Consider the following 24,558-nt stretch of genomic DNA (forward strand, 5'->3'; position numbering starts at 1 on the left):
GATTGATTGGTAATTTATCTGCTAGGCAACGAACAGCCCGCTGGTATTTGAAGGCTCGAATAGTTTATGCTGTCCAAATATTTGCGATTTCGGAATTAAACCTTCTCACGAGCGACAAGCGCTACGCGTGTGCCATTCAAATCCACACCACATGTCATCAGATGAATTAAATCGACAGATCTATTTTCCAAGTCTGCGGGAAATGCCAGTTCAACATCTATTTGGCGCCTGCACGTGACACCAACTTGCTTCTCAACTCTCTAGCGCTCTCTCTCTCAATGTTTACCTACTTATCTCTGTATCCGGATTAACAGAGGCGATCAATTTCGTGTTAGCTAACAGAAAGTAAGATTTTTGTCGACTTACATCCTCCTCAGCCGCCGATACGGTACGAAAGCTTTGGGAGGTACTTCGGCGATCTGGTTTTGCTCCAGCCTCCTGCAAACAAAGAAAGAGAATAAAGTTAATGACGAGCAAACCGACCTCGGACAGCTTAATTCCCGAGAGATCATCGTTTTCTGCCTCCCTCGTACCAGCAATGATCTCGCGTGTTTTCTTAGGCTTAGCAACTTACCTGAAGTAGTTGAGAGCGGTGCACAAATACAAGCAATTTAATTAAGCTGTTCGAAGACAACAAAAATGAAACTAATTCAATATAAATAAAGTTTGCGCAAAGAAAAAGTCCACTGCGTTTATAATATTAAAGAAATTTCCAGTCATTAATTACTATTAGCTTTAGTTAAATTAATAAAATTAAGTGATTTTTTTTTCATATTTATAATTAATAGTAATTTTGATATTTACTAAAAGTTCAGAGAGAATTTGTGACACGAAATTTGACTCGAATATAAAGAAATTGTCTTTAAACAGCTCACTGCCGAACTCTGCATGAAGGCTACATTTAAGTCCCTTTGGATTTCAAGGTCAAACCCAAGTAGAGTTGATTAAATGATAATATAATGTAATCAATATCATATAATACTTTCTTTTTAATAATCAGAACTTCACGATTAATAAACAATCAGGACTCGATAATCACAATTGCTGCTCAAGAGAATTTTATATAAATTTCAAGGATTTTCCGTGACAATAAAATAGTGTTTAATTCATTATTTAAATATTTATTCAATTAATAACATAAATCGAATTTTTTCAGAATGCAGGCGTTTTTAATATGCGCAGTGCTTGAAGAGAAAATTATTATTTTCTGCACAGAAACAGCGCACTACGAAGAGTTCTTCATCCCGGAAGACTGTAAACTTTTAGATGTTGGAAAATCGGGAAGAAACTGCGCATTTTATAAGCACCTATACATAAAGAAATCCGGTCGATAAATACACCGGATTTTATGAAATACTTCAAACTTTATATTCTGAAATGAGGGGGTTTCTTTGTTTACAGACAGAAATTAATAAGAATTTTTATATGATGACATTTAAACAGCAAAAACATACATACAGTTGATAATTATAATAATCTGCCTTTATTTTTTTAAGTATAATTAGTTGAAAAATAAAGACATTTCAAAACGAGGCAGCTGAGGCGAGAGAAGAGGTTTCAACCCTTGTAAAGGGTTGAAAAACTCCATATGCACATTGCAGTGGTTGAATTTACACTCAAAAAGGTTGACAGAATAACGATGACATGTTAATCGGGACAATTATTACAATTTGATCTTTCATTTTGACTTTTAAGATAGAATGGGTCAACGCCAACATGACTGGTATCCTCTCAGTTCACTGTAGCAGTCACATTTACACGAGTCGTGACATGCGCTGGTATTCAATACTAATAATGGTCAAATATTTCACTTTACATTTGCAACGACTTCAACCAGAGCACTGCTCCATCTCTGTATTCGCCACAAGCGGAGTATTCTTACTACGTCTCTCTTTCACTCAAACGATGTAATATATTTTATGCTGCTTTAAAACAGTCAATTTTTCTTTCCTTCGCGTAAAACTGGCTGTTCTTTATCCCTTCTATTGTTTCTGTATATAAGACCTCATAAATTTATGAGCCTATCTACAAATCCACGAGTGTCTCCTTCATCCTCCTCCGAAAGAACACAGCAAATATTTAACCCACTAGAAACATTCATCTTACAGAACGTGATTGATCAACATTTTATAAAAAAAAGTGGCCATATTTTACTTTTAATGACCGATGCTCCGAGTAGTTGAATCTAGATAACAGCTCAACATGCTGCCTTAGCAACTGATCTAGATGGCAGCTTGTGATGCTTCACTAACTGATATAGATGCTGCCTTAATAAGTGCGATAGATGGTGGGATGCCAAAGGTTGGTTGGGATTGCCTAAACAAAATACACGTAAATTTAATGTAATTTCAAATAAGTTACATTTCTATCGATGATATCGACAGATGTGATAAATGTTTGCTTCCTATTATTGATCCCCTGCCGTTTCCGATGACATCCCCCTCAGAAAAAAAGAAGACGAATAGTTTTAATAATAATGACCAAGCTTCTGCCCAAGACTCAATCACCATCGCATTTTCCTCACGTCATATATTCTTCGGACCAACCCTGGTAACGTGCAAACCATCCAGGAACCTAAACAAATTTCATAGAAACCCGACTCCAATTTTGTCTATTTTATATTGATTTTTATAAGAAGTTAATTAAGGAATCGTAAAAACTAGGTGTAAGTTAGAGGCACTGTAACTATGCAAAATTGATCGCACGCTTCGAAGGTTGTTAACTCTTCGGAGTTGACTCCTCTGTTTACAAATTGCAATGAACTCCACTGTTTGTTGTACTATTAACTCTTCGCAATAAACGAAATGCAGAATTGAATCAGGTGTAACACGAAACTAGCTACATCGTGGAAAAGTATCTGTACTAGCGAATAAGTCTTGTTTTGGCCACAGTTAAAATCAAGTGTTTGGTAGAAGAAATTGTTTTCACTTATCCGATTTGTTTGCTGTATTTTCCAAGCCAGAATCCCCTTTCTGGGGTATAAAAATCAAGTAAATCGTCAATTTTTTAGTGCTTGCGTTTATTTATCAGGTGAGTTATTTTTCCTAAAAAATGATATAAGTCCGCCTTCTTCGTGAATAAGATAGGAAGAGGAATTTGGGCGTACACAAAATACATCGCAGACTTCCAACTGAAAAAATTAACTCCGAAATAAGTCCTGAAAAAAAGAAAGAGTGAGTGAAGTGGGCTCACGCTTGCCAACCTCACACTCTAGCGTGGCTTAACTGCACTTGAGCATGCAATATGTTTCACAGCAGGGAGACCAAGAAAGGTAAAACTAGAAGAAATTTAATCTCAAGAATCTACTGCAAAGGGAAGATATAAATTTTGATGCCATTTAAGGGTTTTTGCTCCTATTATTTTTTTTTTCCTTCAGAGAATTCGCTCTCTACTTACATACCCAACCAACCAAACAGAGAGGGCTGTATTTATATTCACCAGAGCTTTGTTTTTAATAAAAACAACAAAAAAAAAAAAAGACTCTCGCAATCAAGCTTATGAGATCTTTTAATACACAAATCTTGCAAGGACTTCTGAAAGAGCTCACTTAACAAATTCAAGCTTGAAAAAAAGAGAGTTCTTAAAACTTTCTATTGCCGGCATCTTTCTTTCCACAACACTGAATGCACTAAAATTACGTTATTTAAGTTAACCGTTAAACATCCTAATTTAACAACCGAAAGAAGCAGCCAAACTCTTTCATTATCTTGCTTAAGACGAAATCGTGACATAAGTTTGAAAATCAGGTCATCGCCACTTTTTCATTTGTCAGTCTTTTCGTGAATGGAGAGACCAACAAACAGATTTCCTGTTTGTTGGTCTTTGTGATTGATCCATCACAGATGGATCAATCACATGATTCCATGCAGAGGAAGACGGAATTTCAATGGATAAAAGAGCAGAGCAGCGCAGGACTTTGAAGCAGTTAGACATTAACAGTATTTTGTTCTTTGAATACGAATTCTACGCAAGATTTGCAAAGAGACAAACTCAAAGAATCGGCAGTTTTTCACAAACGAGCAGATGTGCTTAATTAGGGCTAATTAATTAAGTGCCGCTGTGACGAAGAGGAGACAAAGAAGAGAGTTAATTTATTTGTTCAACTCACTTCATTTACTTCTATCCTATTATTCGTGTATCAGGTTCGGACGTGTGAAGTGCAAATGGTCGGTGATAGGCGATTTCAGTCCGTTTAATTACATCAGGTAACGCTGATTACTGCCCGTGCAGGCACTGGCTGCCTTTTGTAGTGAGGATAATTAATACCGAACGGAAAAATAGGGCGCAAAGGTAGGGCGCTAAATACGAACAATGGTGGACAGATGGCGTGATAAACAGGGGTGTTTGTGTAATGATGGCACGAGAGGAACCGAGTAAGGAAGGCAGCGTAAGGACAATGGTGGGTTCTAAGAGGCTGGCCTGCTGTGATTTGTCACGGTTCCTTCAGATTCAAGGGTGGGGACTGTATACCAGCTCTTGAAAAGCTAAGAAACCCAAAGACAATATTAGAATCCACTTAAGATAAGGATGTTGCCGAAATTAGGATCGAACGGGGCAGAGTCCTCTTTAATGGAAGATAAGGAAGCCCATCTTTGCTAAAGAGAAACTTACACAAAAGCCTACTCTTTGTTAACTGTTTGCAGTCGGGTGGGATTATTTTTAATGTGGGTTTACTTGAGGGCACACATAACAACACGGGGTAGCTTAAAACGTTACGAATGCCAGAAGCGTGTGACGGAGCATCGAGAAAACTACTCTCAGAAAGTCAAGTTTGCATGATTTGAACCTTCATGTCAGGTATATACGAAAGAGCAAGTACAAGGAATTTTTTTTAATTACAGTCATGTGGAAAGTTTTCTTTTAATACGATGTGCAGTCATCAAACTTTCACGATAAAAAAGCCCTGCAAAATAAATGGTTATTTGTAGCGATTTTAATAACATCTCATCTACATCCAACAGTTTCATCTACCCCTGAAAAAAGGTTGTGGAAATGAACTGAAGTTTCTTAGCTAATCAAATTAAGAAAATATTTACGTTTTATTTAAATAAAAATCATCACATAACGAAAACGGCTGGGATACCTGTTATTAAAAAGGGAATTATGCAGAAGTAACGGCTTCACGGGGACAAGAGTTAAGGATATAATGGTGCAAGTTCATAATTATTATAGTTAGATGGGAAGGAGGGTGGCCACAATTCTGAACAGTTATCCCGAGCGCAGAAATACCTCTTCCCAAATACCGAAGGTACTCAATAATTTTACTGATGTTTAAAAGATTGGGGAATATGTTTCTCTACATCCAGAATGCCCAGTATACCAAAACTAGTTAAAATTCATGACATTTCTGTATCCATTCTGTTATCAAGTCAGAGGAAATATCAAAGCGGCCGAGCTATGAATTCAGTGTGGGACTGACTTGGAGTGGCATAATATTGTATCGTCGTCAACATAAGTTGGTCATCAGACTTAGAGGTAAAAAAATGTCCATAAATAGATGGGGCCCAAAAGAAGAATTGAGATTCTCATCCCAAGAACTTTGGCTACGCGCATTCTTGATTTTACTACTGCTGATTAAAAGTTACTGTTGAGTTAAAGGCGTATCGGAGACTTGGACCATGTTGAGTCATTGTGTAATATTTCTGAACAGGTGTGTGTTCATGGGCCGATTTACGTATTGTGCAGGCTAAAAAACCTGGAATAACTCACGGGAAGATCCTACTCCTTCTGCCTGAGATGGGTCAATTTTTAAAGAGAACTTTAAAAATTTTCTCGGGTCATAGACGGGAATCGGACCCAGACCTCTCCAAGTAGGTAATACGTAGCGAAACCACTATACTACCAGGAGAACTGAAACCTAAATATTATTCTGAAATCCTTTCTTAGTAAAGATGATTTATGATAACTTTTTTGGATTAATTTCTAAGCCAGCTGAACAAGAAAAGTCTGCAATGGCAACATCTGTGAAGCGACTTCTCCAGAGTTGTATCTTCTTATCACACCTTGATGCTCCTTAGCCGCGTGGTCAGGAGCTAGAATGTTGTAGCACACGCTCTTTGAGTAGACCGGGATTCAAGCCCATGATTGCTAAATGCGGTCAATCTATCAACCTGCACTGGACCAGCGTCGCGGATTATGGTCCGTTTCCCTCAATTCGAATCGCTGAGGAGGCTTCCATCCTGCAGTGGATTGATAATGGCTGCAGTTTACCTTTTTTCTTTTTTATCTTATCACATCTAGGAGAGGCGAAGTATTCATTCTTCGCACAGAGCTGAAAATCGGCCAGCAACAGCTCTGGCAGTGTGACATAACGTTTGAAATTAGCCAATCACTGATTATTTCTTTTGAAGCGCGAATTCCTTGTTCCCCTTCTGCAGCCAGTGATGTCCATCATTAATCAAGTCGGTTATTTTCCTAGGCTCATGTTTAACATGGATATTCGATGTCTTAAATATAAATGGACAGAGGGTGTTTTTTTTCCTCTCTCTTTCTTCTTTATTCAGTTAGGTAGAAGGGTTTTTCTGACCATAACAGTGGCGCACACGATATGCAAATCGCACCAGAACTCAGAACTGAGATAAACCTTGAGCACCTTAACAAATTAGTGTACACAATACACACGTCATACTTTCTTTCTCTCCTTTTGATTCATGGCTTAGTGCTATCGTCTGCTTTGAACAGACCCAGAAGAAGGTAAAAATAACGCTGGAGACGTAAGGCACAACTCCGTTTATTAATATCACTGCCAGTTTCGAAGAGAAGCCGTTTTCCCCCTTCTCGTGCAGATAGATTAAAGGTCGCAGGTGCACGTGTTTAATGACGCTAATAAAGAAGAGAGGAAGTGGGAGGAGGTGAATGGAAAGAAACGGTTAATTAAGGGGGAAAGGGTTGAGAGGAAGAGAATCTCTTTAATTGGTTAAATAACCTAAAAACTGCCCTCTGTTCGTCCTTCGTTTGCAGCAAGGTTTTAATGAACGATTACTGTTCCCCCTAAGATCCCTTCCGCGACATTAATATGGTGATAAATAATGGAGTGTTACCGCGAGACTGCTTGCTTTGCACTAAACTTTGTACCGGGGAAGGAGGGATGAAAATTTTAACTTTCTTCACACCTGCATGAGCAACACACGTGCTAACCTGAGGAAGCAAAGTCAGCAGAAAGACAAAGACGCGTTCAACTAAAGGTGCTACTGCGATGTGAAGGGCCAAAAGTTATTTATTAAGCAAAATTTTGTTAAAACAGATGGGGCCATTTAGGTGTTCCGGACATAAACATCGGTTGAAGTATTAATTACACAGGACAACTTCTTTCTGGGGAAGTGAATTATCTAACCATCCATTATCGAAAACTTACAGTGAACTCTGGTGGCCTTAAACTCCAATCTTCGGGTATTAGAAAATCCGACTATAAGGCCATTAGACAGAGGGTTAATACGTGCACAAAAATAATAGCATAATAAAACAAACTAACAATAATTTTCTGGATGAAAAACCTAAAATAGTCGCGCGTCCGATAAGCTGTTGAAAACTGAGATAAGTTGCCGACCAATGGGAATAAACAGCTATAGGAACTGCTTCAATTCTTGCAATGTCCATCTTACTATTAGAAAGTAAACTCCCGCCTCCTCAGTCTATTTCTTTTGCCCTGTATTCACATAGTTACCGAAATATAACCATAAAGTTTTGTAATCAAGACTACCAGACACTGTGCCATATCTTGCAAGTATCATTCAATAAAACAAATTGGAATTCGCCAAGTGGATGAAATGTCCAAAAACTTCCGTTCTGAAAATGTTCCTTTAAAACTCTTTTAAAGGAACGTTTTCAGAACATTTTATTTTGAGCCACAGAACAAACTGTCGAAGTCCATCAGTAGGTTAACGAAATATCCTATGGCTATAGTCAGGCTGATCAACCTGCTATCGTGGTATCTTCCGGCTACTTCAGATGGAGTACACTTCGACATGCAATAATTGTCCTTCTTACTTTGCGCCTTGCCCAATAATTACATCCGATAAAATGCCGCTGTCGTCCGAGAAAAAACAAGTAAAATAATAAGCCAGGTGTCATAGAATTATCAAGCCCAGTCTGGAAAATACGTGTGGGATTTTTATCCAGGTTCTTTATCATTAAACAAACTCTGGCGGCCCAAAGATCGTATCTTCACACTTTCCAAAGAAACTCTCCCTCTTTCTCTCTCTTTCTTTCCTTCCTTCCCCTCCTAACAGCAGAAATAAATGGCTCTCTAGCACGTGCAATCGTTCCTCCACACCCGAGGGTAGTCACGAATGAATACAGGAGATGCGGGATAAGACATGATGCATTCTAGTTAAAGACAGTCAATCAGTCACGCAGTGTTTCAGTTCGCTGTTTGTGGGCAAAGACGGCAACGATATGTAGGGGTCGGTGAGCAAAAGAAGCCATTATTGGATGAGAAATGTGAAGGAACTAACTAACACTGCATCCTTTAATACCAAATAGCGTGCGAACTGCAATAAACAAGTTCACAAACGAACACCAAAAAATCATTCCTGTTTTCAAAGTAGTGGAGCGCATTATCAGTTTAATAAGCACACAAAAAAAGTATCGGTTACGCCAAATATCTCCTGACAAACAGTAATTGGAACTGATGGTTACAGAAAAAAGGTACAGTTACAAACTACAGCAGGGGCTCATAAGAAAACAAAGCGGTAAACGTGTGCACTCCAAGCTTTTGTAAAAGAAAAACTACAAGGTTTTTTGTTGTTGTTTTTCCCCCCTCCGACCAGCATTATCTTCTTGCAAGCTAGTAGCATTTCCTTACTAAACAAATAAGAATTTGATTTGGTGCCATCCCACATGCTTATGGTCCTTTGTAATGGGTTTCATGGCCACGAGAACGTACACGCGGCAAATTATTACACATGTATGTACTGCAATTCTGCCAGGCACGCATATGCCATTCCTTCCCCGGACAGCATTCTTAGGGCAGCAACGCGTCGCACGTGCTCTGCTCTATCTGTCAGCCCGCCTTCTGTAACAACGACAGGGAGGCGGAACCGACTCGCTGTCTGAAATGAATGTGACTCTAAATGCATCGTTATGGTGGAATAAATTCGATTAAATTATGTTGTCTCTTTCTTTCTCTCTCTCTGGCAAAACTTCTGGTTATAGTTTCTCTTTTCTGCGACCTTTCTCAAGTTATTGATACAGGAGTCAATAAATTGAGAAAAGGTCGTAAACAGCCCAGATACTGCCACTTTCTTACCAGCATCCTCTCTTCCTTTCCCTTTTTATAGAGAACTCTGCGTTATTACTGCTCATGATGATGCTACATGTAAAGTGAAAGCCAGACCAATCGTGCCTCTAAGTCCAGAGAGAGCCCAACAGAAAAAAAAAGTTGCTCTCGGTTCATCGAACTTGGTATACAAACTTCCAATCTTAGAATCCATGGAAGTTTATGGTTCAATGAATTCATAACGGTCTACTGAACGTTGCGCATAAGCTCTGTTCATATATGATGCTACCACTGCGTTCTACGCAGACAAGTTAAGAAAAAAAGTGGAACTATTTGATGGACAACGTATACTGCTCTAAAAAAATATTGGGATAATGCCATTAACGTCAAGATGAATTAGAATTGTACGTGGCACTGAATCTCACAAGCCGGCACGAACTTGCATAGAGGTATCCTGGAAGATAATAGCCTTCAGGATTTTCATATTCGTCGAAGGTTGATGTCGATCTCTGGTTCGGTTTTTTTTTTCAAGGTAGTTCTACAGATCTGGATTGAATTCAAATCCCAGAATTCTGAGGAATCCAGATTATTTTAATCGAAGTGAAATTTACAAATCTGCAAAATGCAAATTCAGCCCTGGAACAGCACAGTGCTGTGGGGTAGGGATAAAGCCGCATTGTATTCTTAGTGCGCTTGAAATCACTCACATAATCTTTGCTTTGGGAGCAATGTCATTATATCTCTAGACCATTGCAATGTGGTGACTCGTTTAAAAGATGACCATCGTTCTAGATCATTTGACCGCAATAATGTTCTCGTATCCTCTATTCTGCAAACGTCCTCATGTTGTCATCCCAGAATATAAACAAAAAATGCGAAATAGGATCCATTACCTTTAGATCAGCTTATAAGGACACTTTCCGCGAAGTTTTGCTGTCCTAATTGAACTCAGAATTTGCTCACATAAAGTTGTCGATCCAAGTAGTAGAGTACCTTCATCCAGACTGACTTGCCACAGCCTATATCAAGACATATCACCTTCACTGTTACTTCAAGACTGCTTGTACTGAATGGGCAACGACAATCAAAGCTTTTGGAGAACTCGTTGCTAACCCCTATCTTTCTCATGGGCATTAATGACGAATCGACGGTATGTAGACTTATAAAAGAACCTACCTCGTGTAGGTAAGCCCATTTCCATATTGGAGACAAATGATTATTGGAAAGTACATGTCCATGCTAGTCCAGACATTGCCATATCTGTCAATGCCGACTACATACTTAACGTGGTACGATATTACCAACAACGAACGCTCCATCTGTAGTTGCGCAGTCGATTTCGATCAATCACAACATTTGGTCTCCACTGTCAACGTGTAGAGATAGCAACACCGCGAAATCGTGTAAAACAACCCCTTCATGTTACTATCTCTTAAGTTCCAATAATTATTCCTCGCCTCCACACACACCAAAATAAAAATAAAAAATTGGTTAAAAAGAAAAAAAGGATCTTGGAAAAACGGATGTTTCATCACTCATTTTTAATAACCGTGTCAGGCTCTTCCTACGTGAGGAGATTTCTACGTTGAGACAGTGGCGGAATGAATTCGGAAGGCATGCGATATTTTTGAACACAGGTTCGCCACCCTTTCCCTACCCTCGCTCCCATCTTCCCTCGGCGACAGCTGTCACTGACAGGTTGCTGGGGTTCGGAGGGGAGAACGGACGTGCGTTCCTTAGTGGGTGCATTATTTCCACTCTGCAGCGGCGGAAATGTAGAAATATGCGATTAAGAGCGGTTGAATATAGAATGACGGAAAGATCGTATTTCAGGAGCAGGCATTCTCGAGAGGAGTCGAATTTATCATCTCCTTTGTGACTTCATATACAGTGGAGTGGCGGCCATGAACACCCCTCGTTACAATAAAAAAAAGACCCCGGGATGACGAACATTTATGACCATCATTAAGTGGCTACGTGAAGTATTGCTGGAATACGACGAAATAACATCATTGGAGGGCTTCGTTTCTTATATTTGTTAACACATGCCATTCACATAATTTCAGCCACAATTCTTCGCTCTCTTAGATACCAACTATAAACATTGGAATAAAACTATGGGCTTCGACTCAAAGTTCAGTATAATTTAGAAATAGAGCTGACCCATTTGAAATGTAGGATTTAATTCTTCACTGAAAATTTTTTTAAATATAAAACCTCTGCGCATACGTTAATAAAGATGAATTAGTTTATTAAATATATTTTTTAAACACAGTTAAAATAACATGTTTAATTTAGATTTTATTGGGGAGGAAAATTCATACACATCTGTATGATTCCAATAACTAGAAAGCAGCCTTTATAGAGAATTCTACCATCGGTCAGAGACAAGAATCGAACATCATCTTTTTTTGTAAATGGGTACAGGGGGTGGGACACTGTGTTAACACGAAGGCTGTTGACAAATTACGCACAATGATCCTGTTAGGGAATATCTCTCAAGGTTTTGCCCACACCAGATTCTTCTCAGCAAAAAAATTGCTTAAGAAAAACAGAAAATTTGTTTATAATAATAGTCAAATTACGTACTCCCTCCCGGGGAAAGAAAGAAAGGAATGGAGGGGAATAACGATTTCACAGGAAGGTTCCCTCCCGCCTTTAATTTTTTTCTCCTTAATCTCCCTTCTCCCACTTCTTCTTGGAGTCCTGTTTGTCTGCTACACTAACGATCTGTTCTGGGCCATCTCTATGACCCTAGAATAGACAGTTGTCCGACGCAAAGTAAGCGACTTTACTGGTTATAGCCCTCAGTTCTGCTTAAGATGCAGAAGCAAATTCATTAGAGTAAAATGAATTTCATTTAAGGAATTTCATTTTCATTAAGAATTCATTTTGATGAAAAATTCTTACTTCATATTAAAAAAAAACAAAAAAAAAAAACAACAACCTAAAACCTCCAACTCCTAAAAAACATGGCTATTAACACAAAATCCGATTCATATAAATAATTCTGCTTTAATCTTAAGAAGTACGGTGTTTGTGTACTCTTCCCAATCTATACTGCTCTGAGGTTTGATCTGGTACTGCTCATTTCAATATGAAGAACCTTCTTGGGTATAGCGTATAAACTAAACTGGGCCAACCTTGAATTTGGTTTTGATTACACGATTTCCAGACCCCCCCCCCCAAAAAAAAGCTCCAGACTTGAGTTTATCTGACCCAAAGAAACTGATTATGATGAAATATTTCCTGAAATATTCAAAGAAATACCATGCCCAAACCCTCTCTTGAATAGCCCACCTTCAAAAATGTGTCTTTCTTTGTTTCAAATTATGCAATTTAAAAATGAAGTCTTTCCGTATATCTGTCTATACAGTCCACTCGATACATAATCGCGTGTACCTAAAGGAAAAATCGTCTCAACCAGTACCTGTCGAAATTAGTATGGAGAATAAGCTTATATATTTATTTATTTTTGTTATCTAATACATTTTAGGCACACATAATGAGCAGAGAATTCACCTTCTCGCGGACCCTCATGGACCACAGTTTGGTTGCTACTGTTCCAGAGTACTGTTCTAACCACGAGGGATGCACGAAAAACGATCATTCGAACAAGAGGTGGTCAAATTCTGCCCTACCTTATTGTTTGCAGTTGAACCAATGTCCTCATCGGTTCTTGGGTTATTTTAACGCTTATTGCATAGCGAGGAATTCTAATTACAGAGAACATGTTTTTGGCCAGTCCCAGTTTAAACCTCCACGCTGTACAAAAGAAAATATCCGAGCATCTTGCAGCAGATGGAACTGAAGTACCAACTCGATATTACAGCGCAAAATTGGGTTATGAAATGCTTTATAAATGAATTCCTGTTCGGTCCTTTTAATGCAAAGATGATAATGACTGTTTCCCCCTTCCAAACTCTTCACAAGCTCTTTAGCATCTGAATAGCGGATCTCCTCAGATCGAAGTTTTTTCCTTTTCTTGTCTGCAATCCTTTCCTAAGAGTTCATTAAAATATATTCAGTAGCAGACTCTTTATCTTCTGTAAATGCGGCGGCAAGAGGCAGGGTTAAGTCGATCCCTTTCTCAGTTTCCCGATATCCCAACAAGCTATGAAAGCCCTTCCCAAGCAAACGCTGCTTAAGTCCCTTTGTGAGGTGTGTTTCATTGACACAGTTTCCGTCGCAACCCTTTCACACCGAACTGAATGCTTGTCGGGCGGAGAGAACCCCACTTTCCTTTTTTAATACAAGCAGACACACCACGAGAAGTTCACGGTCTAGAAACTGAATAAAAAGCCAAACCCTGAATAATCATTTCCTGGGACTGCAAGATAGAAAAAGAAAGAAAAAAAAAACTTGGAATATTCACACAAACCTAATCTTTACTAGATTACCGTCACTCGCTGAAGTATTTTAATACATCTGATAGCTTAAAACAAACTTTTGAACTTTCATTGACATATTCATATACTTAATAGTACTAAAAGTACTTTTAGTACTGTTAAGCTTCGCAAGAGAATGAGTTCTGTATGTCCTTTCCCCTTAGTAGACAATCTCTTTCTCCCTGCAGGAGCACTGCCACTTTCTCTCGCACACACACAAAGATAAACCACATCATACGGTTACCATTAACTGAGTCTCAACAACTGGGTCACGAGGAGATACGGAGTCCACATACCCAGCGTCGTTAAATTTATTGAGCCAGAAGAAAAGCTCCGCAGATCAGAAGTATTGATTTTTTTTTGTCCTCTTCTACTCCTGATCCAAGAAATGTAATGAGATGTGTGCTTTAACATCTGGTCCAAGTAACGTGCTCCTGTCTACGGAGACTTAAGTGGGATTAAGTAATAAATTTTAAGACACGGGAAGAGAGGAGGATGGATTTCTTCCACTGAGAGAGGGGCGTATTCAGCACATCACCACAATTTCCTGAATTGCTGCACCGTTGCGAGAAGTGCTCAGCTATTCACAAGTCCAATGAACTACAATACGTTCCAGCTGGCATGACCCTTCATTTCATCTCACTAGCGGATGAAAGCGTTGTGGCTTGCGACACACTGAAAGGGTAAACATATAACGATGATGATTCTTATTGTGCAACAGTTTCAAAGTAAATATAGCACGCGTGTACGAAGAGATATATTTCATTGCGTCTAATTTTTAGATTTCTGCCACTAACTCGGCATCATTTCCGGAAATGAACTGCTGTTTATATTAAAGACAATGGCAGATGTTGAAACCTGCAGTCACTGAAAGCTAAATCACTTCAGGCGATTTCCATTTAACCTCTGGCTTCAAGACAGTCTTCTTCTGCACACATTTGCGAAAATTACCAGTACAAAGTCAGAAATTCAAATTTAAAGTTCTCTCTGTCCAATCAAACGAAAGAAATTTTTGTGTTCAATAATATTTGAACACAAAAATAAAAACAAAACCTTCTAATGCCCACTGTTCTCTATAACTACCTTTAATGGTCACTTCTAGAGGTGTGGATTCGTTCCTCCATTGTGACAAACCAAATAAGGATACTCATTCATTGACACCGCTCTCTTTGTGCAATGATTTCCTGCCAAGAATAACAATGCCCTGGTCCTCCACCCACTCCCATATTCTTCAGATCTAACCCCCCTGTTATTTATTTTATTTGGCGAAGAATTAAATTTTAATTCAAAGAGATATTTAATGATATCCAACAAAAATCGAAAGGGACAATAGAAAACGAAACGGAAATTCCAGAAGTGGTTCTAGGAAGGGCACAATCGATGAACAAACTGCATCAGCTCGCAGAAAGACTGCTAATCGTTAGCTGAAACCATTTTCTTTCTTCCACTATAGTCTGAACTCTTTTGGGTAGCACACAGTACTTCATTCAACTGTGAAATGGTTGTACATCATCAGTGTTTATCACGTTTAAAGTGCTTTCTTTCTATTTTATTCTATACAAGAAATAGAGTCTTGACAAATGATTCCTGTCTCGGTTCATGAAGAACGAGGTCATCTCCTCAGGTGATCTTCACAAACCGGCTTCTGAGCAAACGTGAACTTAACTGAGTGATGCAGCGTAGGATATTTCTAAAAGTATATACCCGTATTAAGTATATTGTTATATTTTTAGGTTTCTTTGATGGGACAGGCATAAATTTTCCCGAGGGATTAGCTTCTAGTTTTGATTTCAAAAGCAGATCACTCATTGATAGACGACTTATTAATTGCGTGTATCTTTGAAAGAATTGGATTTTAATTTTATTCAGCATATTGTGATAATTTTTGTAATTAAGTTTAATTTTTAAGTGGGACAATTTAAAGCTAACACATCGGTGCTTATTTTGACATTTCTGATATTTAAATATTAGTTTAAAGTAATTATTTTAACTGGATAAAGTATGTATGTATAACATGCACAGGAGGTTAAACTGATGGGGGGGGGGGTTTGTCACTCACAATTCATCTCTAAGTTACTGCTGTTTTCTTGTACTCGCTGTTACAGGTGTACAGAACTTCCAGTAGCCGAAGCAGATTCTTTTCTGTGCTACATATAGGGAGTGCGACAACTTAAATTAAAATTCTGTGTGTTGTTGGGCGATATTGAGTCTCTGAGAGCACGAGTTGATGCACTACCAAAATACCGAACTATGAGTTCGACAGAGACAAAGTGTCAAACTGCTGACTTAGTGAAAAAATATAAGGCCATGCTGGAAAAACGGTCGTGAGAAGGAGAAGGAATATATGATGAATTCCGTTTCAAGGCTTGTTGGCCTCTCCAGCGGGTAGGTATCCTAGTGTTGCAATAGTGACAATCTAGTTATGAAGTATAGCTCGACTATATGACAGATGCATGATGCCCATTGGTGAAGCGTTACTTATTTGAGGTAGAACAATACCATGCCAACTCGTTGTGAAGATATTCACAATATGAGATATAATTAAAGCGATGCGAATTTGTCTACTTCGGCAGTTCAGTACGAAGAAAACACGGTGCAATGGTACTAACCTGTCCACTGAATCTTACGCGTAGTCTCATGCTTTATGCATGAAATCACCTTAGTCAGATTGTCAAGAAACGATTGGTTTAATTTGGTGTGTCATCAACGTTGTTCAGTCCAGGATGTTTGCCATTGTTATATATTATTATATGCAGCTGATATGTGGCCACAACTATATAGAAGTTTTTTTACGAGATGAGAAAGTGTGAATTAATAGAAAGAGTGATTTTTCTGTTTGATTAGCCAATTAATTTTCTCTTTTTTTCGTGTTCGGGAGAGATGGAGAGGGTCGAAGAGGAGGGACTTGTTAGAGTAAGCGGGTTTAATGCTGCACGGGCTACTATGACTAAATTGCGTTTTTAGGTAAGTAAAAAGCTCCGATAAATTGGCCTCATCTCCAATAATATGAATATTGCAGAGGTTCGTGTAAGTTATGCAGTGATCTGAAGGTTGCGATTATCCGTCGTATGACTAGCTTGCGTAAGGAAATTGGATGGAATCAAAGTCAGCAGGGTGCCTTGCTGTTTGATCCGCTTGCTCGTTTGCTGGTTTTCCAACAAATTTGGACAGTCAGTTGATTTTCTTTGAGATGAGATCAAGTAACTGAGATCTAATTTGTGTCGGAAGAGGGTAGAAATCCTGCAATTTATTTTGTAGGAACATCATTGCACTTAAGGAGTCCGTATATATTATGACCTATAAACTTAAAAGGTTATTAAGAAGAGTCGAAGCCATCTGTATATATATGAAGAGTTTGTGCATTGGCTGTAACTCTCAAAAATTTTGGCCTGCCAAAACATGGGTGTTTCCCTTCCCCTACTGACAAATAGTTATCGCAATGAGTTATGTAGTGTCCATGGCGGTTGTACTGTGTCTGAGGCTTGAGAGATATTTGTAAGATGGATGTTCAATTGTTGCGTTAGTTGTTATAACCGGATATCAGCAGGTTTGTTTTTATATACGTTTACCCACTGAGGATCGAAAAGATATGTCCAAATGAGGTGAGAAGTGCGGCTATGTAATTTGGCTACATTACATAGAAGCAATACCTTTAACCTAAGATGTGACACAATTTGGCTTCAGTAGCTGTTGTGTCGTTAAGCTTAATACCAACAACAACTTATCCTAAGATGTAGTAGGAGTTCATTGGCATCTATGTACAAACTTTGCGCTTGGGATTTCCGGAAAGCTCCCAGGGCAATCCTGAGAGCACTATGCTGGACTGGATTGATCCAAACCAATGAAGTCTCTTCGTGAGGTTCTCGCCACACTCTCTGCCTACCATCAGTGCAAAACAAAGTGTATATCGTGATTCGTATGACCACATTCTTTCTTCCAATTTCTTCTGTCCAATCAAGACGTTCTTGGCACCACCGCAAGCGGATTTTTCTGTTTTTCTCTGAAAAAAGTGCTTCTGAATAGGCAGGCGACTGCCAATACTCAATTTATTCGATTCACTGCGCATGATGCGGATTGAAATAGAGCAGTTCTGGGCTTGATTGAACTCGGATATTATTTTCTGCACACTGGATGTCCTATTGTTCCGTACAGTCCTCCTTTGAGTACGTCGGCTTCGCTCTTGAAGTATTGTTTTCCTGTCACATTTACGCCTTTGAGATGTGGAAGAACCACTTGCTTCCGAGTCTTTAAAGACCTTTGAGATGAATGCTTCTGAGTTATATCTTTCGTTTCTTGAATCGTGGCGCCTGTTAAACGTGCACCCACAATAAGACCTTTTTCAAAGTCTGAGAGATCACGCGTTTCTCCCATTTTGACTTCAGATTACTGCAATCGAACAGGTACAGTCTTTTACTCAGAAGAAACAGGTAATCACCCCACTTCACAGTTTTCTTTGCACATATTTGCATTTCTTCTACCTGCGGCCGTCCTGATACAAAAGGTTCGTATATTTTTGGCCAGAGCATTTGTAAGTGATAATTATGATTTTAGAGATTGCGCAAGTTGTTTAAAATTGAGAAATAAACTTTACCTTCTAGAATCGAATTTATAATAAAAGGGTAAATTAGCTTCCAGTGGAAAATTCTCTGAAATCTTGCCACTCTTGTTTGGTCAATTGTATTTATATGAGCAGGAAGAAATAAACGTTTGTTCAGAATTGTCTCCACTTCTCTCCTTTGAACATTCATCTAAAGAAAGTAAACAAATTCGGAGAAGCTGGAGGACAGTGGGCGGGATCCAAACAATCGCTAGAAAATGCTGTTGTTATAATGCAATTAAGCAACACAAATAATTAAGAAAAAGTACATCCTTTATTCGCATTTCTCTGTCGCTCTAAATCGTTTCTAGCAATCAGAAGAGTCAAATTCAAACGACGTAGCGTGGACTGGAAGAAAAATTTAAAGAATACGAAATAATTGGACCCAAAGAACTTGGCACGTAAATAAAACAATTGAAGGAAAGAAATACAGTGAACAAGAAAAAATACGTTTTTTTTTTAAATTTAAGGTTTAGTTTAAACGAAGTAGGCAGGCATCCCCACAGACTTTTCATTTAATTGAAAATTTCATGCTGTAAATGTAATCCGCAGAATAAACATCCAGACATTCTTGGACTAGACTAATGATAAGAGTATTCCATTCGAATCCTATTCAATTCACTTTTCGTCATACGTTTTGGGGGAAAAAAAAAAACGATGTCTTGTGCTCCTTGACAAATGCAAAGCAAAGATAATCTTTTTTTTTTTTTTTATCCTTGGAGGAACCAGAGATACAACATGGTATAAGTGACCGTAACAAATCTACTAAAATGCAAACGATTGCTTCTCGACGACAGAAGATTAGAATCACCTTATTCGTTCATATAACTAAAGGGGGTTTAGTTGTTCCATCTTTCCTTCTACTGCAAGAAGTCCGACTTTTGGAGCTGGACTTTCTGGCTAAATAAAGTAGAGCAAAAAAGGTTAAATTAGGTTAAAGGTTAAAAAGGGTAGTAGATTTTTGCAAAGGCACTGTTAGATGAACTCTTCTGTTATGGAGTCGCATATCACGAACACAGATTTTGAAGAATCACGAGTCACAACTGCCACCGAGATCAAATAATATAACTTCATTTTATTTGTGTTACTTCGTTGCTGTATAGTGGTTTGGCCAATTGACACTCGTTTGTTGAAGTCTGGATTCGATTCCCGTCAATGACTGGAGGAATTTCTCAGTTCCTCTTCATTCTGGTTGTAGTTAGCGGATATTGGGAGAGGGAGCACAGTTTACTCCAGTGAATAATTGAGTTTTTCATCCCACACAACATACAAATCGGCATATGAACGAACACTTTTACATAACATACAACGAGGCAATATGATTTAAGTCGTTGATGTTCCTATAACCAAACATTTTATCTGAAGGACACAACGTTTATTCACCTACCAGCATAATAAAATTTAGGACCCTCGAGCCCTCGTGGGTAGCATAGTTGATAGGATTGCCATCCTCCCCACACCGGGTGGAAAAGACCTGAGTTCGAAACACGTCGATGAAGGGAGGAATTTTTATGGGTCTTTTTCACAATGGGCTGAGGTAGTCAGTCTCAGGCAAAGGTAACATAGTTTTATTTTAATTTTATATCCTGGAAACTCGGGTTTTTCGTCCAGCAAACACACGCAATTCATAAATATATTTTAATGGCGCAAAATGACCTCATTGCATACGCCTAAACCACTACAACAACCATCGGTATGAGCATTTCACCATCCTACTGGTGTGCCACAGAAAGGAATGGTCTTTGCCGTCTTTTTCCGGCAGCTCTTGAATCTTTTCTGTTTACCAACTCAAATGTAGAGTACTCGCTAACGATTTAAATTGTTCATTTGCTGTTGAAACCCTTCAAATCAAATGTGCCACAATTTGGCTTATCTGACAGGAGCTTGTTGGAAGACGCCTTAAGCCTATTATATAATGTAAATTCCATTATATGGACCTCTGCCCTTCCCACTTATTCTAAAAAGCCTTTCCACATTTAGTATCTGAACCTGGTGCTTAAGGAAGGTAACCCAAAATCCGTCCAACGTCAAGTGACTACTTGCAAACTCCTGTGCCCACATGGGTCAGAGAAGAACACTAGTTCGTCTTGCATGGCAAAATAGGGCCACGGACATCAACTTGATGGTGGAGGAAAAATGCTTTGCTTTCCTTACGCCGAAACCATGTTATTCTGAGAGTTCATATATGGAGAGGGGTACTGTTAGCAAATAAAACCATTTGTACCTCGCGTCATTGACGGGATTCGAACCCGGACCTTTCCACCCGATGTGAGATGTAATGATGCCACTGTGCTACCGCGCAGACAGTACATTATATGTTGCCTGCGCAGTGAAAAAAGGTCCAGTGTTCGAAAAAAACAGATGCCTCTGCTAAAGAATCCTTTTTTGAGGGTTGAAAGCTCGCCGCCATTCTTCCACAGCTGTTATAAATCAGGGGGACGTTCGTGGTCAGCGTTGATCATCGTGTCTTCCAACGTCTTTCTTGTCTCGTACTTGAGAAACCAAAAAGAAGAATGGGAAAAAAAAAAGAGGCTTAACAACATAGTTAAAGAAGCAACCTGCACACGCTGTAAAGTGCTATCAGAACTTACGATCCACTCGTGACATTAGTCCAGATCACGTGCACGCTACGGGTACAGGGAGGGGAGGAAGAAGTAAAAAAGGTGGCCCAACACTCTTCTCCGAGCTACAGCTGCTCGTCTCAGGTGTGCGTAAAACATTCTCTTTCTTACGCCTCGCAGCCCCGAGATGGGCAGCGAGAAGTCCTTGAGACATCGCCAGGCTGTTTTGCCGCGTTCATATTTCAGCCTGACAGTCAACCTTGACGTGCGGCGTTCAGGTACACACGTAGGCTTACGACTTACGACGTGCAGGATTTTCGGAGGGACTGGATGATTGAAGAGGAGGAGACGGTAAGCCTACACACGTGGGGAAGATGGAGAACCCCCGTAATTAATTGTCGGGTGCACAGATCGTGTAGCGCGGGAAACTGGATACACTGGATTAAGAAAGCTAAGGATTATCTGAGAAATTTAGATGTAAGCCCAAGAAGGATTGCCCGCGTTACTGAGAGGAAGGCAAAATTTATTCTTTCATTTATTACCAAGCGTTACTGACAAGAAGCAGGGGCATGCAGAAGCTCCGAAACGTCGTTGACAGGCAGCATCGGCAATTAAATTTGATAGTGCGAGGGTCAACCTGTTTCTGTTCTTATTACATTACAGCAGTCGAATTTATCCTGATCAGTATTTCATCTTGGTAACAGATCTAAATTTACCAAAGAAATCTGCAGAACTCCTTGGTTCTAGACGTAAGTCAAAAAATCTTCTACCGCATGAGATATTGTTCTCATGGTACAGGCACAGAGAGAACGAAAACTAGTCTCCTACTTTTCTTAGGTCGATTCTATGTTTTTTTTTTTTTTTTGCAGTAATACAAATGTCAATGAATATTTAGGAATTATTTACAATCCTACACAGTGGAGACGTTTTATTGACTCATCAAAGAGAAGTCTCAAAGGTGCGTTGCTCCACAATGGAAATAAATATTGGTTAATTTCAGTAGCTCACTCTCTGCATCTGAACGAAACGTATGAGAACTTGAAGAAGTTGCTGACAAATATTAAGTATGAAGAACAAGGTTGGTTAGTCTGTGCTGATTCAGACAGTAAACTGTCCAAAGATGGACAGTTTACTGTCTGAATCAAAGAACATAGATCATAAACCCCAAAATTGCTCTCCTTTCAACCGTGTACATCAAACTGGTTTGATGCAACAGTTTGCTAAAGCTTTACTTCAGGAAGATCTCTGCCTCAACTACCTTTGTATTAATTCCCATCCATCACCCAAGACAAGATAACACAACGTGTTTTTGTTGGACGTTAAATTTGCGAACTCAAGAGGGACTAAAAAAAATATTTTGAGGGAACTATAAATAAAAGAGAAAAACAGGTATGAATTAGCTTCAGATCTGTTGTTGAGAACTTCTTAGGGAACAACAAGGATCCAGACTACAAGAATATAGTTGAAAATATGTCGGAAAACTTCAAGAAGCTGGGCTGCATCATGAGTGTCAAGGTTTTTTTACACTCCCATATCGACACTTCCCAGAAAATCTGCCCTCGTATTTCTACCACCGGGTGGAAAAGACTCGTGACCAAGTCCCTTCGATGAGAGAAACTTTTATGGGCCTTTTTTACAACGTAGCCGAGTTAGTCGGTCTCAGGTGAGGGCAGCATGGTCTTTCTTCCGAAAACTCAGGTTTTTTGTCCACCAAGAAACCTTATACGCGGAGTAATAGCCTTAGTTGCTGATGTTCCTAAAACCTTACTACAACTACTACCACCAGAAAATCTAAGAAGTGTTAGTGGAAAACAGGATGTGAGGTTTCACCAGGACGTTAAAGACATGGAGATGAGGTAATAGGGGAGGTGAAATGCCAACATAATGGCTGACTATTGCTAAATGCTGAAGAGGGAGTGTAAAGTAGAAGGATCGGCAAGAAAATCAAAAGAAATGAAAATCAGACCCATCGTAGGTTAGTTTTTAAAATGATAGGATAGGCGAGTGTTTAATGGACTGCCCTTTTTAATTGTTTTCAACATCTAGTAAAAGTAACATGTTGTATATAATTTCAGCGCACAAATTCTGGAAAAATTAATAAAAATTCGTGAAAAATCAAATTCTTTCCTGATTTTTGAAGAATCCATCACGCGAAGGAAACAAGTGAAAGTTATTTTTGAAGTCAGCATTAGAAAATGATTCAGAAACACCCTTTTCTGAGAAAACATCGGTGAATTTTTTTCAAAATGCGGGGTAGTGTTATAGTAAGAAAATCAAAGATTTCCAATTGAAATGCGAGGTCTGCACATCGAGACGTGTTTACGACTCATCCCCATTACCTTCAGTCATTCGTACTCAATGTTTGAAGTCGATGTTTTTTGTGATGTATCGTCACGAACCACGTCCGAGAGTAAATGTTACATGAAAATCACTATGGTGACGATCGAAACTTATCGGCAGACACTTGGAGATGCATCAACGAACAGCACACGAATTTCAGAGTGACTTTGACGTTTTAAAGCGAACGAATTTATGTAGACAGCAACTAGCCGCGTGCTCGTTACTGTCGGCACCCTTTAACCTGCATGCACGATGAATTGCTAGTTGAACTATAATTGATTGCGAAGTGGCAGAAAAAAGGGACTATTCGTGAATTCCGTCGAGGCAGGCATTTCTTATGGCGAGTGTCAAGTCGATTATTTTTGAAAGAAGTTCGTCATCGCCAGGTGCACCTGCCAGTTCGGCCCGGCTCTTTTGTAACAAATTACAGCTATAAAAAGGTATTCCACAAATCAGATAGTCCCCCGCTCATTAGATAAGGCCTTCTTCGACTGTTTATTCTGTCCTTTAAACTCATAACCTTGAAAGGCAAAACATTTGGAGGTGGGGAAAGAAACAAATATGACGGAGTAGCTTTTGACAGTTCTAGGAAGTGAGCCAACATTGACAGGAACCGCAGAAAAAAAAAAAATAAATGTACGTCTTCAAAGTAGAAGGCTACTCCCCTTTTACTTTGAAGGGAGTAACCTTTCACCACGATAGTATAACGTTTTAGTTTTCACGGATTCTCAGCACTGTTTTAATCAGATCAGACCCCAATCAGTGACTAAAAGTTTGGTTGAAATCATATTTTTCTTATTATTTATTTAGTTTTGAAACGTAAATGCAGAACATTTCACATAAACCTTTATTATGCCCTTGTGCAAGCTAAAATGATTAATATGTTGCCAAAAAAAAAAAAAACTTGCTGGGGACAGAGATCTGGATAAAAATATCACACGGTCAACCCAGTATATTAATTCAATTACCCAAGTGTATAATGTTCGTGTTCTCTGGTCGACTTGCCTGTTTTATTGGACGAAACACCTGAGACCGACTAACTCAGCCACGAAGTGAAAAAACCCCATAAGAGTTGCTCGCGTCATTGATGGGATTCGTTCCAGACGGGCCTGTTCCAGCCGGTGTGGGAAGGACGATACCATGCCACTGTGCTACACGCACAGACTAAGAGATCGGAATAATGTTTATTATCTGAATCAGAGTTAGGAGTGGGAATCAGGTTGGCTTCAAAAACATTGCGTTACATTATATGGAAATTTCCGTTGAAATTATTATTTTTTTTATACTATAATTACATACAATAATTCTCCTTAACCGTCAACAAGACTCCTTTCTTGGAGGTGAGAATACTTCTTCTCCACCTTCTTTTTAGCAATTAACCAATGATTATCCGTCTGGATTTCTCGTTGCACGGTTGGTTGCTCATCTCCCGAAGCACAGATTGGTATAGCAGCT

At 39.1% G+C, this 24,558-nt stretch overlaps 1 protein-coding gene across 4 annotated transcripts in view; it reads right to left on the reverse strand.

Moving 5' to 3' along the window:
- Positions 1-24,558, reverse strand: part of LOC150078344 (protein slit-like) — a 715,724-nt gene that overhangs the window by 176,560 nt on the left and 514,606 nt on the right. For all 4 annotated transcript variants that reach the window (XM_090385081.1, XM_090385080.1, XM_090385079.1 and 1 more), the window contains one exon: positions 367-438. In XM_090385081.1, coding sequence (XP_090241207.1) covers positions 367-438 — 72 coding nt within the window. The remainder of the gene's footprint in view (positions 1-366; positions 439-24,558) is intronic.

The sequence above is a fragment of the Mastigoproctus giganteus genome, chromosome 11 (assembly GCF_048544385.1).
Source record: "Mastigoproctus giganteus isolate SK-2022 chromosome 11, ASM4854438v1, whole genome shotgun sequence".
Classification (NCBI taxonomy): Eukaryota; Metazoa; Arthropoda; class Arachnida; order Uropygi; family Thelyphonidae; genus Mastigoproctus; species Mastigoproctus giganteus.